The 16,796-nt window shown below is 33.2% G+C and overlaps 1 protein-coding gene across 7 annotated transcripts in view; it reads left to right on the forward strand.

Annotated features, from left to right (window-relative positions):
* Positions 1-16,796, forward strand: part of Sec16 (endoplasmic reticulum export factor secretory 16) — a 51,915-nt gene that overhangs the window by 3,654 nt on the left and 31,465 nt on the right. For all 7 annotated transcript variants that reach the window (XM_074124568.1, XM_074124567.1, XM_074124566.1 and 4 more), the window contains 16 exons: positions 67-2,422; positions 2,500-2,626; positions 3,216-3,380; positions 3,460-3,678; positions 5,113-5,254; positions 5,335-5,448; positions 5,524-5,595; positions 5,757-5,822; positions 5,910-6,079; positions 6,163-6,364; positions 6,447-6,520; positions 13,357-13,507; positions 15,026-15,143; positions 15,470-15,638; positions 15,729-15,898; positions 16,014-16,131. In XM_074124568.1, coding sequence (XP_073980669.1) covers positions 67-2,422; positions 2,500-2,626; positions 3,216-3,380; positions 3,460-3,678; positions 5,113-5,254; positions 5,335-5,448; positions 5,524-5,595; positions 5,757-5,822; positions 5,910-6,079; positions 6,163-6,364; positions 6,447-6,520; positions 13,357-13,507; positions 15,026-15,143; positions 15,470-15,638; positions 15,729-15,898; positions 16,014-16,131 — 4,433 coding nt within the window. The remainder of the gene's footprint in view (positions 1-66; positions 2,423-2,499; positions 2,627-3,215; positions 3,381-3,459; positions 3,679-5,112; positions 5,255-5,334; positions 5,449-5,523; positions 5,596-5,756; positions 5,823-5,909; positions 6,080-6,162; positions 6,365-6,446; positions 6,521-13,356; positions 13,508-15,025; positions 15,144-15,469; positions 15,639-15,728; positions 15,899-16,013; positions 16,132-16,796) is intronic.

Genomic DNA, 16,796 nt, shown 5'->3' on the forward strand with positions numbered 1-16,796 from the left:
TTCTATATTTACTTTCACTTATTGTTAATTATTTACTTAATCTTAAAGTTCCTATTGTGTCAAAAGGAATTCTCATCAGCCGCCATTGCCGGAGGATTCTAAGCGTGATCGTCACATTCAAGAACAGATGACAGTTCCTACATCCCAATTTAATCAAAAAAAGACAACGCCCATTGCAGCTCCCTTATTAGGGCCTTCATTTGGTTCTAAACAATTTGATCCCCAGGACAATATGTTCCAGCAGCCAGTTAAACATCCGAATTCTATGTCTAGTGCCGTAGCAAACGTTTCCTACAACCCCGTAGGTCAACATTACAGTACTACAACTCCCTATTCTAAAGAGCAATCGTTTTATTTCCCATCTTCTTTATCACATGAAGGTGCAACAGGATTTCAAGCCCATTCAAATAGTTTGAGTGATTTACCTTCTCGACAGCAGAATGAAAGTAACAACTCCCTGAGCGGTCCACAATCACTACCTCCATTTCATTCCTCCTCAGTTTCTTCGCTGAGTAATAATTCTACTGATCACATTATACAGCATTCAAGTAGTACGTCTTCAACAATTTCCGATGCCTTTCATACCGAAAAATCTCGTCATGCTCATGCTGTATTACCTTTAAATGATAACTCTTCGCAAAATAAGCATCAACAAATGCGCGATTTATCCCAGACAGGGAAAATGAAATCTCATTTTTCTCAACAAAATGTTTCTAGTAAGGAGCAAGCAAGTGTTTTCAGTTCTGCCGTAGCGGATAAAGATGTGGCTTCAAATCGACATGAATTTTCGACTCATTCATCCAGCTTAGTTGATTTAGCTGAAGACGTTAGTAACTTTTATCACCCATCTAAACAAGAAATTAAAGAAGGTGATCAGACCCAACTGCAGCAACAGTTAGATTTCCATGGATCTCATAAGTCTGAGCCACCTCAGGTTTCTAATCAAATGTCTGCTTTTAAGCCATCCTTAGCTCGACCTCCCCTTATTCATCAAATGCCAGTTTCAGATTCTCAACAAATATCTGTTTCACAGCATCTTCCCGTTCTTCAGCAACCTCCTTTTCCTCAGTCCTCGGCAGATCCTCAGCACCGTTCCCTTTTCCATCATGTACCTGCTTCTCAACTCCACCACGTTCCTCAACAACACACTTCGCAGCAGCTTGCTGTTAATCAGAGTTTACCAACTGTACAACAGTCTCCTATTTCTCAACATTTACCAGTTTCCCAGGGTCCAACCATTGATCAGCATACTCCTGTTTCCCAAAATCTCCCAGTTTCTCAGGACCAAAACATTGTTCATCACCCTTCAATTTCTCAACATCTCCCAGTTTCTCAGGACCAAAACATTGTTCATCACCCTCCAATTTCTCAACAACTCCCAGTTTCTCAGGACCAAAACATTGTTCATCACCCTTCAATTTCTCAACATCTCCCTGTTTCTCAGGACCAAAACATTGTTCATCACCCTCCAATTTCTCAACATCTCCCAGTTTCTCAGGATCAAAACATTGTTCATTACCCTCCAATTTCTCAACATTTACCTCTTGCTCAGCACCAATCAGTTGCGCAGCAACCATCTAATTCTCTTTCTCATCATCTGTTGGTTTCTCAGCAACCTCTAATAACTGCGGATGCCACGATTCCTCATCAATCATTAAGTTCTCTACAAAATTCAGTTTCTCAACACGTAATGCCTCAGAGCCACCCACATTCTCAGCAAACTCCAGTATCTCACTACCTTATGGCTTCTCAACAACCTTCTGGGCCTCAACAACCCTCTACGTCTTCTCTACCTGTCCCAACTTCTCAGCAATCTCAGATTTCTCAAGAATCTCCAGATTTCCTGTCATCCCCATCTGTTCAACAAACTCAGGTTTCTCAACAACTTACAATTTCTCAACAGTCCCAAGATTCTAATAATGTTCAAGAAAATCCTGATACTAAGAATTTTTTTTCAAATCTTTGTCAAAGGGATGACCATCCACAAGAAATTATTATGCCTGATTCTCAAAAAATTGAGACCAATAATTTAAAACTCTTACAGAATGTTTCTGTTAGAAATTTTAATTCTATATCTGTCGATGATAGCCAGATAAGCCAAGTTGATTTACTGCCGAACAGTCAACAAAGAGATAAAGATACAACACTTATTACTCAAAATAGTAACAATTCATTAACTGAATTAAGAAAAGAAGCCACAGAAACTGTGCAACTTGATAATGATACAAGTAATTTTAATGCAAACACCAGTAGGAACCAGATGTCTTTTAACTTTCAAAATGTACATCCGGTAGCTTCTAGCAGTCCCGTTCCTTCACATAACATTCCAGACAATCAAGAAAGACTACCCGAAAACCATGAGTTGCCCGATAATACTGAAAATTTACATCTTGATATGAAACAGTTGACACTGAAGAGAGAGGTTTGTGGTTTTGAAGTTACTTTTTATTTATTTATTTATTTTTAGCATTAATAACATAATTATTAATAAAATTTTAGGTAGAAAGTGATTCTCAAATTCACTGCCAGGTAGACCGTAATCAGTATCTAGAAACAGGCCATCTTTCTGGTTCTAAAGATCACATTTTATCAGATAATTCGCCAAACTTTGAAGCAGTCGATGAAGGTTTGTTTGATTTTTAATTGAGAAAAAATTTTCCTTTAGATTTCAGAATGGTCAGAAAAAGTTTTCCAGCATCCCGTCTGGCTGCGATCAATAGATCTGAGTTTTTGTTTTTTTACTTTTTTTTTGTTTTAAAAAATGTTTACATATATGTTCAAGAATGGGCATGAGATAATAAAAAATAGGATTTATAACGTAAATTTTTGAATTAATCGAGATGAAAAGGAAGTTCCATGCTCCAATAGCATTAATTACCTTTATTATAGTTTTCAGAGAGATTTTCTATTTGTACATTATAAGAGTTCTACGAGAAGATAATTGTTATGTTATGCTCTTTCCCCAATATGTTTTTTTAAATCAATACTTCCTTCAATTTTCTTATGATTCTATGCATAAGATATCTATTATGTGTATTTCTTTCAAATTAACTGTTTGCTTTGCCGCATGTGAATCAAAGTACGAAGTTGAATCAATTCCCTTAAAAAAATTATATAAATAATTTATTTGTATTAGGAAAAGTGGTAGCAAATAGTGTATTCTTTATTATTTTTCCATTTAAATTAATTAATTTATAAGAAATTTTGAAATTAAGGCGAAGCACCTCCACCAGGACTTCATCGATTAGTGACCGGTCAAGGCTGTGAAACTAGAGGTCCTAAGACAATTAGTGATCATCAATTGCTTATGGTTGGTGCCGATTCCACAATAGTTGACGACCATAGACAAAGTTCTTTATCATCTTCAACTGTTGGTTCGGGTAATTTATTTTTTTTTAAATAAAATCTGTTTTAATGATTAAAATATCATTTATTCGTATTGTTTTATGTGCTTTATAGTTTCAGATAATAGAAATGCTCAAAATGGGCCACCGGTAGGGGAAAGTGAAGTACACACTCGAACGGGAAGATTAGTACAGGGACAAAGTATAGGAGATGACACAGACGGTGTAAGAGAGGTACCTGGAGAAGCTACACCATTTCAAAATAGAATTGTTCTGGGTCAAATGGGAAGAGGTATAACCCCTCCACTCGTGCAAGACAACAGTACAACTAGAGGTTTTTATTAAAGTTTTATATATACTTTTGATAAACAATGTAAGTATATTTTATTCTCTTCCTCTGGAAACCTGTCAGCATCTAAAGACAACGGTGGCGCAGTGTTAAATACTTGGGCAAATTTAATGACATTGGGCATCACATGAAAGATTGTTCCAGAATGTTGGTATGGTTGGACGAGAGCGAAGCTCGGAGTTACGGTCATTTGGATGAACTTGATTATTACCATAGACTGCTAAACCTATCCATATGTATTCCAAATTATATTGTACGATTAGAAACCAAATTTAGTTACCAAACTTTGTAACTTATTCACTGCTAGTTACTTTCGGTGGCGGCACATAGGTATACTCGAGCTGTGAGAAATTTGGGGTAACAGTAAGTATTATTGGAATGGAAAGATTATTTACCCCTGCAAATTAATTTCATAATATTGAAAACATCAAAAATTTCTGCTTAGGGATGGATCTACAAAAGTTAAACTTTTTAACATTAATAATTCACTCGTATATTATTCTGATTGAGTAAAAAGAACTGTGTTGCAGTAAAATTACCTTGGGTTTGTACTCGGCTTGTAGCACAACTTCGAAGCTTGAGAAAGCGGTATTTGACAAATTGACAGATTCTTAATTGACCTATGCAATAACATTTCAAGAAAAAAGATGTGTAAAATAAAAATGGTTTATTTATTCTTAATAGAATGCTTTAACCATTTAAAGAAAGTTTTTTCCTCAAGTTAAATTCATTAAGTTTTGCTGCCAATTTGTTCAATCATAATTCTGTATTATGTTAGTCCTCCATTTTAAAATATCTTGGTGATTCACTTATATTTATATTAATGGATTTAAAACCATTAACTAATTATTTTGTTTCATTCGTTTAAATTCCAATTTTTATTTTATTTTTTGTGAATATATGCCATATGTTCAGAATGGAAAGTACAGGGTGGGGCAAAAGGTATGAACCGGTTTTAAAGGAATGTAAAACAAAAACAATTCAACTTACAGAAATTATGTTTATATTGTATAATTCAGTACAGAATCTAATTTTTTACTTGAAATCTTCAAGCGGTTGAAAACTTCAGAATTCGCCTTCAAGAGTGCATCGCGGCTGATGGCCGCTACCTACGTGATATCATCTTTCAAACTTAATGTAAAAAACTAGATTCTGTACTGAATTAAACAATATAAACATAATTTCTGTAAGTTGAATTGTTTTTGTTTTAAATCCCTTTAAAACCGGTTCATACCTTTTGCCCCACCCTGTAATAATTGCAATGTCCGAAGCTCTATTTTGTAAAGCATTTGAAAACTAAATAAAGATTATTGTTAATAAATAATGCTAGCATTTTATGTTTATAGACTAAAATGTATTGCTTATCATCTATTACTTAAACATACTTTTTAAATATGCAGTCATTGATTTTTATTTTAGGAGATAATTCGAGAGAAAGAGAAATCGTTGGACGTATGGTTTTAGGTGAACGTTATGATGACAGAGACCTTACACAGAACGTCAATTCTCAGGACGATTTTAGGCAATCCCATAGGAGTTTAAGAAGAAGCAGAAGAGGAGAGTAAGTTTAAAATTTGACCACTTTTAAGTTAATTTTGAGTGTTATGAGAGGATTTAACTTTTTTCTATTTGTTCGCAAAGGAGTAGTTATGAAGATGAAGAGCATGATTATCCTAGCGACAGAGATCGGCGTGTTGATGAATATAAAAGAAGAGGAGATGACAGAGTACGACATAGGAATCGACGAGAACACAGGTCTACTAATTATTTTCATTTTGTAAATAATTTTGAGTTTGGTGCAGACATTTTATTGTTAATTAATGTTCATAGATCTCCAGAGTATAGAAGCGATGAGGAATTTGAAGATCGACGAGGTTTTAGTAGAATGGGAAGAAGTGAGAGGTAAATTTACTTTTGTGAAAGGTTTAAAAAATGCGATTTTTCTTTTGGAATATCAGATGTTCGTGGAAAGCGAGTCATGTTTCAATTTGAGTTTTTGTATTTAATTGTTCATTTTTTTTTTACATATTTATTATTAATAATTCTGTTTCTTCACTCTAAAGGAGGCCTCGTGAGTTTTCACCTGACATGTCGTATTACAATAACAGTTATTACAGAGACGATCATAGGTAATTTTTTTAGATATAGTTTTTTTTTTTTTTTAAATTAATTATGATTCTTTTAATTAATCAAAATAATTTTGATGTTATTTTTAGAAGACATAGAAGATATGACCATTACAGAGATGATTATGATGATTATTATTATCGAGAAAATAGATCGCGACCATCTAGCAGAACAGGATCTGACTATAGGCGTATGAATATGGACTATTATTCTGGAAGGGTCAACGCAAGGCCTATGTTTTACTCAGATTTAGTAGGAGGTTTGTAATAACTTCATTACTCAATTATGTTCATTTATTTAGGAAGTAATTTCTATTATTTATTTATTTATTAATTTTTTTAGCAATTCCTTACAATCCTCGGGCGCCAGAAGAATATTTCGAAGCTATGAGAAGACTTGATCCTATGGGATATGCCGCATGGTACAACCAATACATGAATAGTAGATATAATGTTCAACAGTCCCAATCAAACTATAACAACGACAGAGCAAGCGTTCATTCCGGCCAGAGCTCTACTAATAATCAACGTCCAAATGTTGAAACGTAATTATTAATTTCTTATATTCTCCTAATTTTTGTTTTTTTCAGATAGGATACAAATAGTCTATATTGTTATTTGTTTTAGTCCACAAGCTGGAGTGGGGGAAGAAATTGGCAGGGATGAGGAAGAATTTGTACCTGCTACTGCTCATATTAAAGGTGAGTATAATACTTAGGTCAAGCTACTAATTTGCAGTCGTAAGGTTGTTACGTGTTTATACATGCATTGCGCTTTCTCCTTGAAATATAGGCCATCAATCGTTAGTTGGACGTTTAACTCCTTCAGAAAAAGTAGACGGTTACTTAACTTCATGGGCTGTAATTTTCTCATTTTAAATAATAATTCGATAACTTTCCTTCTGATAGCTTTGGAAGTGATTAAGTTTTTAGCTTCTCCATTTTTTTTTTTTAAGTTTTAAACCACATTAAAAGAGAATGAAGGAAAGTCTTATTCAGAGGCTCTCAGTACCAGTAACCAGGGTGAAGAAGAAGATTAAGATTAGAAGCGGGACGAACCCGCAGCCACAAGAGGCTTATTGTGCCTTCCCCTTGAAGTCTAATAGATGAAACCTCCCCTTCTAAAAAGGTTGAGGACTTTCCCTACCAATTCCTTATGCGCTACAATCTCGTTTCGCCTCAAAGTTCCAAAGATATCTAGCGCAGCCGCTCGATTGCAACACAATCGAATAACAAGTGAGTGGCCGTTTCTTCCTCTTCCTTGAGTGAACAAGAAACTAAGAATTCAAATATTTGATTGCTCAAGGTTTTATGAGGATTTATGACGTATAACTTATTCGGCCTTGTTTTTAACTTGTTGAGGAAGTACTCTTTTGCGATTATTTTTAACGAAGATGATGTATACAACACGTTCTAGTTGCGTTGAGTTAAGTTCTATCTAATAGCACTTCGTCAAGTCCTTTTTTAATGTATAGAACCCAATTACTGACTTAAAATGTTACAGTGCTAATTGTTGGATAAAACGAAAAATACTCGGGTCTTAAAGAAGGATTTTGCCTAAAAAATCAGTCTGAAGTTACAGTTACTTCGTGACTATTTTTAGCAGTAGTATTTAATAGATACATAGATATTACACTGATAATTATACAAAAAAGCAGAAACGGAATGCATAAATGGACCGTTTATTTTGAAAAAAATAAGTCCATTTTTGAAAAAAATTAGATATCACGTAATTCATGCTTAATTTTATGTTAATTTTTTTATGTATATCTAGTCCGTGTTTAATTTCTTAAAAAATTCCCATGTTTTGTAGAATTTAAATTTGGTCGGTAAATGAAATTGAATAATCATTGATTATGAAAGCGGTGTAAGTCCAATTGACAGAGGTAGGCTTAGCAGAAGGTTGCCGATCAGTAGCCTGTTATTTTACATTTGTTTTATATTAAATACTATCAATATCTTGTAATTTTAACAATGTTTGCGTCTAAAATTAATTTTAACAATGTAATTTGCGTCTAAAATTAAAAATATTACTTCTATTTTATGACGTGTCATTATTATTTGTAAACAAAATTGGATTAATACTCCTTAACAAAAACTTACAGTTTAAAATGTTAAGTATAAGGGTTGATTAAACGCCAAAAGGTACACAAATCAGCGAGTACTCAACATTTCATTAATTCTTCATTAATAGTTAAGTAATTCTACTGCATTAATTTTCATTAATAAGTTATTTTTTAGAATTTATTAGATGTCACAGACCCTTATGCTGGCCATTTTCGTCTACAAAATATATGTTCAAGTAGCACTGTAGATTGACTGTAATATCTAGTTATCTATAATAATGAAACTATTAATTACAGGTTAAAAAGAAAAACATTATAAAAAATATAAAAAAATTATGAGGCTAAAAAATTCAAAACTTTTTTTTATAAAAAACTTACATCAATGATTTTGTTTATTTTATTTATTTATTTATTTTTATTTTTAAATAAAAATCGTCGGTTTAAGTTCATTCTTTGATTAAAGTAATTGTTATTTTATGTAGTAGTCAAACGTTTATAATAATAGGTAATAATTATCTGGCTTTATCACAAATAATATAGTTTTCTTCAATTACATTCTCAATCTAGGTGTTCTTCCCACAATGTTGTATATATGTAATATAAAGTAAATAAGATATGCATATTTTTAGGACAGCTAATTATTCCAGTATTTTACTATAAGTAAAATTAGGGGGACTAAATTAAATTACAATAGAGAAATGAATAATTATTGTTTAATAATCTACTTGTTATAACTGTGTGTTAATTGTGCTCACGAATATTTCGGTAAGACGAATTCAAGACAGTAGCCTACTCTTTGTCTTTTTCTACTTTAACATGCATGTACATATTTATGTGATTTATCATAATTATAACAAAAAAATATTATAAATGAAGTGGCCAGCATAAGGGTCTGTGACATCTAATAAATTCTAAAAAATAACTTATTAATGAAAATTAATGCAGTAGAATTACTTAACTATTAATGAAGAATTAATGAAATGTTGAGTACTCGCTGATTTGTGTACCTTTTGGCGTTTAATCAACCCTTATACTTGACATTTTAAACTGTAAGTTTTTGTTAAGGAGATTTTTGTACCTTTTGGGTAGATTTTCCTTTTTGTTTATTTTACAAAGTTACATATGTTCTTTACAGATTTTTTTAAAATTTGGAATAAACAATTCTACCATTATAATCTGATAAGGTGTTAAGTCGAAACCGTAACTACCAATGGAGAGATCTTTTTAAAGAATGATTATCGTTGCGTTCCCCCAAACCATCCTCAATAACAATTTTTTTGAAAAAGCGTTTTGAATAACATAGGAAGGTATTTGTACGTAAATAGCAAAATTAAACTGCGATTTCAGTACTTCCTTTTAAGAGGAGTAAGAAAAATAAACTACGATTGCAGTACTTCTTCCTAAAAGGCAAAGAGGCAAAGATCTTTTAATCGAACGACAATTCATTGATTTAAATCGGTTCACTCATTGATAATTTAAATGATTGCAGTACTTCCTCTTAGTAGGTGCAAGAGCATCAGCAACGTAGAGGAGCTTTAACCACTTATTCGAGCTGAATTTTATCACAATCGGACTAAGCGTTATAGAAATATTGGTAATAATAGTTTTAGAAAGGGCCTTATTTGGGTGGGGCAAACTCCCCTCCTTATGAGGCACGGCGTCGAGACTTTTAAAGTGCAAATCTGTACAAAATTTCGATTCGAATGACCCTTCATTCATGCAAATCGGTTCACGTGTCGATAATTTGCAACGATTGCTATACTTCCCCTTAACAAGTGTAAGAGCAGATCGTCGCTTTAATGTTACGTAGGGGAGCCCTAACCCCATCATCCTACCAAATTTTATCAAAATCGGGCCAAGATTTACAGAGTAATTAGTAATAATAATTTTGGAGGGGGCCTTACATAAAGGGGCTAACTCCTCTCCCATTCAATGTACAGGATCGAGACCCCCAAAAGGCACATCTACATAAAATTCCGAATCGAATGACACCTCATTCATGAAAATCGGTTCACGCGTTTAGGCGCTACGTTGTTTACAAAAAAGGTAACAACAAGAACAAGAAGAAGAACAAGAACAAGAACATTTTTTGAAAAAGCCGTTTTTGCTCATTTTTGGCAACTTTTTTCTCGAAACCTATTAGATCTGGGTTGTTGCAAAAAAATTACAGTCATAAAGGAGGGTTTGCCCTATATTATAAAGAAAATTTGGGAATTTTATCTTTTATAGAAAAAGAGAAAAAAATTGTCAAAGTTGGGTGTTTTTCAACGTTACGCTTTTTCGTGCAGTTTTTGATGGTCAACCCTTATACAACTGTCCTACCGGACAGTTTTAATGAAGTATATTATTATTTATTAACATGAAATATTATTATATATTAGTATATTATTATTTGAAAATATATATTATTTGATTTTTCGAAATTGAAATTAAACGATTTTTACAATCGTCTAATTTTGAAAGTGGTGTAAGTCCATTTGCAGCCCGTAAGTATACATCAGTTTAGTAAAATACGCCTAAAACAAATTTATAAAACCAAATTACATATTGATAAAACAGTAGAAACATTGCCAGACTTCATATAATTTGTCTAAATTTTATTAAAACTGTCCGGTAGGACAGTTGTACGTATAAGGGTTGATCGTCAAAAACTGCACGAAAAAGCGGAACGTTGAAAAACACCTAACTTTGACATTTTTTTTCTCTTTTTCTATAAAAGAGAAAATTCCCAAATTTTCTTTATAATATAGGGCAAATCCACCTTTATAACTGTAATTTTTTTGCAACAACCCAGATCTAATAGGTTTCGAGAAAAAAGTTGCCAAAAATGAGCAAAAACGGCATTTTCAAAAAATCTTCTTCTTCTTCTTGTTACCTTTTTTGTAAACAACGTAGCGCCTAAACGCGCGAACCGATTTTCATGAATAACGTGTCATTCGATTCGGAATTTTATGTAGATGTGCCTTTTGGGGGTCTCGATCCTGTACATCGAATGGGAGAGGAGTTAGCCCGCTTTATGTAAGGCCCCCTCCAAAATTATTATTATTAATTACTCTGTAAATCTTCGCCCGATTTTGATAAAATTTGGTAGGATGATAGGGTTAGGGCTCCCCTACGTAACATTAAAGCGGCGATCAGCTCTTACACTTGTTAAGGGTAAGTATAGCAATCGTTTTAAATTATCGACACGTGAACCGATTTTCATGAATGAAGTGTCATTCGAATCGAAATTTGGTACAGATTTGCACTTTAAAAGTCTCGACGCCGTGCCTCATAAGGAGGGGAGTTCGCCCCACCCAAATAAGGCCCTTTCTAAAACTATTATTACCAATATTTCTATAATGCTTAGTACGATTTTGATAAAATTCAGCTCGAATAAGTGGTTAAAGCTCCTCTACGTTGCTGATGCTCTTGCACCTACTAAGAGGAAGTACTGCAATCGTTTAAATTATCAATGAGTGAACCGATTTAAATCAATGAATTGTCGTTCGATTAAAAAATCTTTGCCTCTTTGCCTTTTAGGGAGAAGTACTGCAATTGTAGTTTATTTTTCTTACTCCTCTTAAAAGGAAGTACTGAAATCGCAGTTTAATTTTGCTATTTGCGTACAAATACCTTCCTATGTTATTCAAAATGCTTTTTCAAAAAAATTGTTATTGAGGATGGTTTGGGGGACCGCAACTATAATCATTCTTTAAAAAGATCTCTCCAGTGATAGTTACGGTTCTGACTTAACACCTTATCAGGTTCTAATGATAGAATTGTTTATTCCAAATTTTAAAAAAATCTGTAAAGCAGATATGTAACATTGTGAAATAGACAAAAAGGAAAATCTATCCAAAAGGTACAAAAATCTCCTTAACAAAAACTTACAATTTAAAATGTTAAGTATAAGGGTTGATTAAACGCCAAAAGGTACACAAATCAGCGAGTACCCAACATTTCATTAATAGTTAAGTAATTCTACTGCATTAATTTTCATTAAAAAGTTATTTTTTAGAATTTATTAGATGTCACAGACCCTTATGCTGGCCACTTCATTTATAATATTTTTTTGTTATAATTATGATAAATCACATATACGTACATGCATGTTAAAGTAGAAAAAGACAAAGTTAGAGTAGGCTACTGTCTTGAATTCGTCTTACCAAAATATTCGTGAGCACAAATAACACACAGTTATAACAAGTAGATTATTCAACAACAATTATTGATTTCTCAATTGTAATTTAATTTAGACCCCCTAATTTTACTTATAGTAAAATACTGGAATAATTAGCTGCCAAAAAATATGCATATCTTATTTACTTTATATTACATATATACAACATTGTGGGATGAATACCTAGATTGAGAATGTAATTGAAGAAAACTATATTATTTGCGATAAATCCAGATAATTATTACCCATTATTATAAACGTTTGACTACTACATAAAATAACAATTGCTTTAATCGAGGAATGAACTTAAACCGAGATTTTTATTTAAAAATAAAAATAAATAAATAAAATAAACAAAATCATTGATGTAAGTTTTTTATAAAAAAGAGTTTTGAATTTTTTAGCCTCATAATTTTTTTATATTTTTTATAACGTTTTTCTTTTTAACCTGTAATTAATAGTTTGATTATTATAAATAACTAGATATTACAGTCAATCTACAGCGCTACTTGAACATATATTTTGTAGACGAAAATGGCCAGCATAAGGGCCTGTGACATCTAATAAATTCTAAAAAATAACTTATTAATGAAAATTAATGCAGTAGAATTACTTAACTATTAATGAAATGTTGGGTACTCGCTGATTTGTGTACCTTTTGGCGTTTAATCAACCCTTATACTTAACATTTTAAACTGTAAGTTTTTGTTAAGGATAATTAACAGATATGTTAACCTTTAATTTTCTCGAAATAACAGAAAATGGACTTACACCACTTTCAAAATAAACGGTCCAAATATAGATCGTTGAAGCCCCCAGTCATTATTGCTTAAAATATATTTCAAAACGAGATAGCTAAACTAGTTCTACAGTCCTTAAATTTAATGATTATAAATTTAATTCAATAAATTCACTAGTAGTTTGGTGTATAGACTTCCAGTTTGCATGAAGTGCTTAGTAATTTGCAACTAGTGCCCTAGAAAACAAGGAAATACTTTTAACCGTAAATAATTGTTTTTGTTTTTTTTATTGTGCCAAGTAGTCCATAAGTAGAAAGTAAAGTTGTGCCTATTAATTTCAGGCAGGTTAGCTTCCAACTACGTCCATTTACCGATCAGGTGTCAGGGATAGAGGATAGCTTATGATGTATTTCTCATTTTACACATTAATTAAAATCCAAAGCCTAGAGCAGAAATCGAACCCAGTACCCCAAAATTATTTAGCTTTGCGAGTCGCGTTTAAACCGCTCGACTTTAGTTCTTTTATGTTACATTTGCAGTTTTTAAAATTCAAAATTGTTATTATTACAGGAATAATTGACAATTATGGTCGTTTGGTTGTAATTGACCCTAATTATTCAATGGATAGTAAAAGACGTAACATCAATATTTATCAGATATCTAAATTGCAATCTGATCCTGATCTTGATGAATTCTTAGAAAGCCCTGGGCCTTTTATACCGTAAGTATTTGTTTTTTATTACTTTAATTTCTAACCATCATTTGTACTCTTTATTATTCTCTAAATAAAGGTGGTAAAGGTTTTACTTACCAAATTTATTTCCTCTATATAAGGCTACATATCTTAAGAAAAATCACCTACATTGTTGCTTAATACGAGGGTCGTTTGAAAAGTCCGTGCAAAGTCAGAGAGATAGCACTACTGGCGCGTATCGAGGTTATGTTTAGTTAGTAGCATCTCTTGGAAGAACACACACCAAGTTTCAGCCAGATCGGTCTATTTCTTTGTGTTTGGCATTCGTTTGAATCGAGGAAGTCGAGTGATTTTCAAAAAATGGACGAAAAAGAATTTCGTGTGTTAATTAAACACTACTTTATGAAAGGCACAACGCCTAAGGAGACAAAAAGAAGCTTGATAAACATTATGGTGACTCTGCACCTTCGATTAGAACAGTTTATAAGTGGTTTCAAAATTTTCGGAGTGGCCATATGGGCACAAGTGACGCTGAACGTTCTGGACGCCCTGTTGAGGTTACTACTCCAGAAATCATTGATAAAATCCATGATATGGTGATGGATGACAGAAGAATGAAGGTGCGTGAGATTGCTAGTGCTGTGGGCATCTCGAATGAACGGGTACATAATATTTTGCATCAACATTTGGACATGACAAAGCTATCCGCAAGATGGGTGCCGCGATTGCTCACGCTTGACCAAAAACGAAATCGTGTGAAGTGTTGCAAGGACGGTTTGCAGCTGTTCCAGAAGAATCCGCAGGACTTTAAGCGTCGTTTCGTCACTGTGCATGAAACATGGATACATCACTACACTCCTGAGACTACACAAAGAACAATCTAAACAATGGGTTACCAAGGGGGAATCTGCGCCAAAAAAGGCGAAGACCGTTCCTTCGGCCGGAAAGATTATGGCGACTGTCTTTTGGGATTCGCAAGGAATAATCCTCATCGACTCTCTGGAAAAGGGTAAAACTATTACAGATGCATATTATTCATCGTTATTGGACCGTTTGAAAACCGAGCTGCAAGAAAAACGCCCACGATTGGCCCACAAAAAAGTCCTTTTCCATCACGACAACGCACCAGCTCACACCTCAGCAGTTGTGGTCGCAAAATTAATGGAAATAGGGTTCCAACTCGTTTCACATCCCCCCTATTCTCCAGACTTGGCTCCCTCGGACTACTATTTGTTCCCCAATATGAAGAAATGGCTGGCGAGAAAAAGATTTTATTCAAACGAGGAGGTGATTGCAGAAACGAATGGCTATTTTTCAGACTTGGACAAATCCTATGATTCGGAAGGGATCAACAAACTAGAGCAGCGTTGGACGAAGTGTATAAGCCTAAAAGGAGACTATGTTGAAAAATAAAAAAGGTTTACCCCAAAAAATTAAGTAGTTTTTATTTTTGCACGGACTTTTCAAACGACCCTCGTATTTTCTTCTTTAACCTTCATGAAAAGTTGTTAAATAAATCTGTTTTTTTTTGTTTTTTTTTCGCAGAGGGGTAACACATAGAAACACAGTTTTGCAATACCTCAAAAGGATTTCTGAAAGAAGCACTAAAAGTTCAGAAAAATTACTTTACGATTTAGTTCACTTGTCTGTAAAAAGTAATGGGGTAAGTAATACTAGACGACTACTTCTGATAGTCTAAATATGATTGTAATAAGTCTATTATGAATGAAATTTTGTAGTACATTTGTAACTGCATTAAAACTGTCCATTAGGACAGTAGTATAAGGGTTGATCGTAAGAAAGTGCACGAAAAAGAGTAAAGTTGAAAAACATCTTACTTTGATAAATGTAGTGAACATTCTGTCATTCTGATTTGCAGTTTTCTTATCATAATATTAATTACAAAAATTATAAGAATTTCCTAATTCATGTTTTGACCTTTTTTTGCATTATAATATTGGCCTGTAAAATACATTTGTTGATTTAAAGGAACTTAATGGACTTGATGTGGCCGATTTGCTGATGGAGAGTTACAAAAAATCTCAGTCTACAGAAGCCCCTAATTTGTCTGAACCATTAGTCGAACAAATTTCTTCAACAGATGCCCTAACGAAATTCAGAGAATTATTGCAACAAGGAAATAAAACAGAAGCTTTAGGTTAATAATTTTGCTGATAGCTTAAAACCAAGTTATATTTAAAATAAAGGCATCGTTTTAATTAAAATATTTCTTGTGTTTTGTTGATAGAATGGGCAATTGATCATGGTGCTTGGGGACATGCTTTATTTCTTGCATCTAAAATGGATGAAAGAACTCATAACAATATAATGTTACGTTTTGCGAATAGCATTCCACATAATGATCCTTTGCAGACCCTATATCAGCTAATGTCAGGCCATGTACCTCAAGCCTCCACTGTTAGTACTAAATTTTAAATTACATTTTGTATACAATAACCAAGTTATTTAACTTCCTAATTATTCTTAAAAAAAAAAAAACAATTTTTAGTAATTGACTCCTTTTCATTTCTAGTGTTGTGCTGATAAGAAATGGTCCGATTGGAGGCCACATTTGGCTATGATTCTTGGAAATCCAACTGGAAATACCAAGCTGGACAGGAAGGCAATAATCAAACTTGGCGATTCCCTATGTAGGTCACTTTAAATTTAAAGACGAATTCTAGTTTTCTGAACGAATATAACTTAAGAGACAATATGCGGTATTTTTTTTTTTTTTTTTTTTTTTTTTTGGCGCATCAACAGCTGAGGTTATTAGTGCCCGGAGCTTTTTCCAGTGCACTGCCGGCCTCCGGACAGTGTTCTCTCGTCACAGACAACACTGTCCATCACCGGACAGTGAGCTGTAAGAAGCTCCTAGGAAGAGAAAATCTAAGGGTCAGCTGCTGGATTCGAACCCGGGACCTCCGCGTGGGAGTCCAGTATGCTCTCATAGCTAATCCCTTCCCTAATATGCGGTATTATGTATATTTTTTGTTAATTTCCCATTATTTCATTTAAAACTATCGCTAAATGGTCTGGAGACCAATTTGTACTTAGCCTTGAGCCAACCTTCCACATTATACTTCATTGTTTTGGAAGGGATAGCTATAAGAACAGAAATTTAAAAACATTAATTTGCGGCCTTTTATTTTTTACTTTTTTGTTTTCAATTAATTTATAATTATAATTTTGGCGTCAAAATAACTGAGCGAAGTTAAGTTTTATGATGTAGAGTCCTATTTGTGTTTTTGGTAGTAGATATTATTTGATGTGTTGAAATTTTGATCAAAATAATAGGATATGAGGCACACTAGAA

Source organism: Rhodnius prolixus, unplaced genomic scaffold (genome assembly GCF_049639745.1).
Source record: "Rhodnius prolixus isolate KJV_2025 unplaced genomic scaffold, Rpr scaffold_3, whole genome shotgun sequence".
NCBI lineage: Eukaryota > Metazoa > Arthropoda > Insecta > Hemiptera > Reduviidae > Rhodnius > Rhodnius prolixus.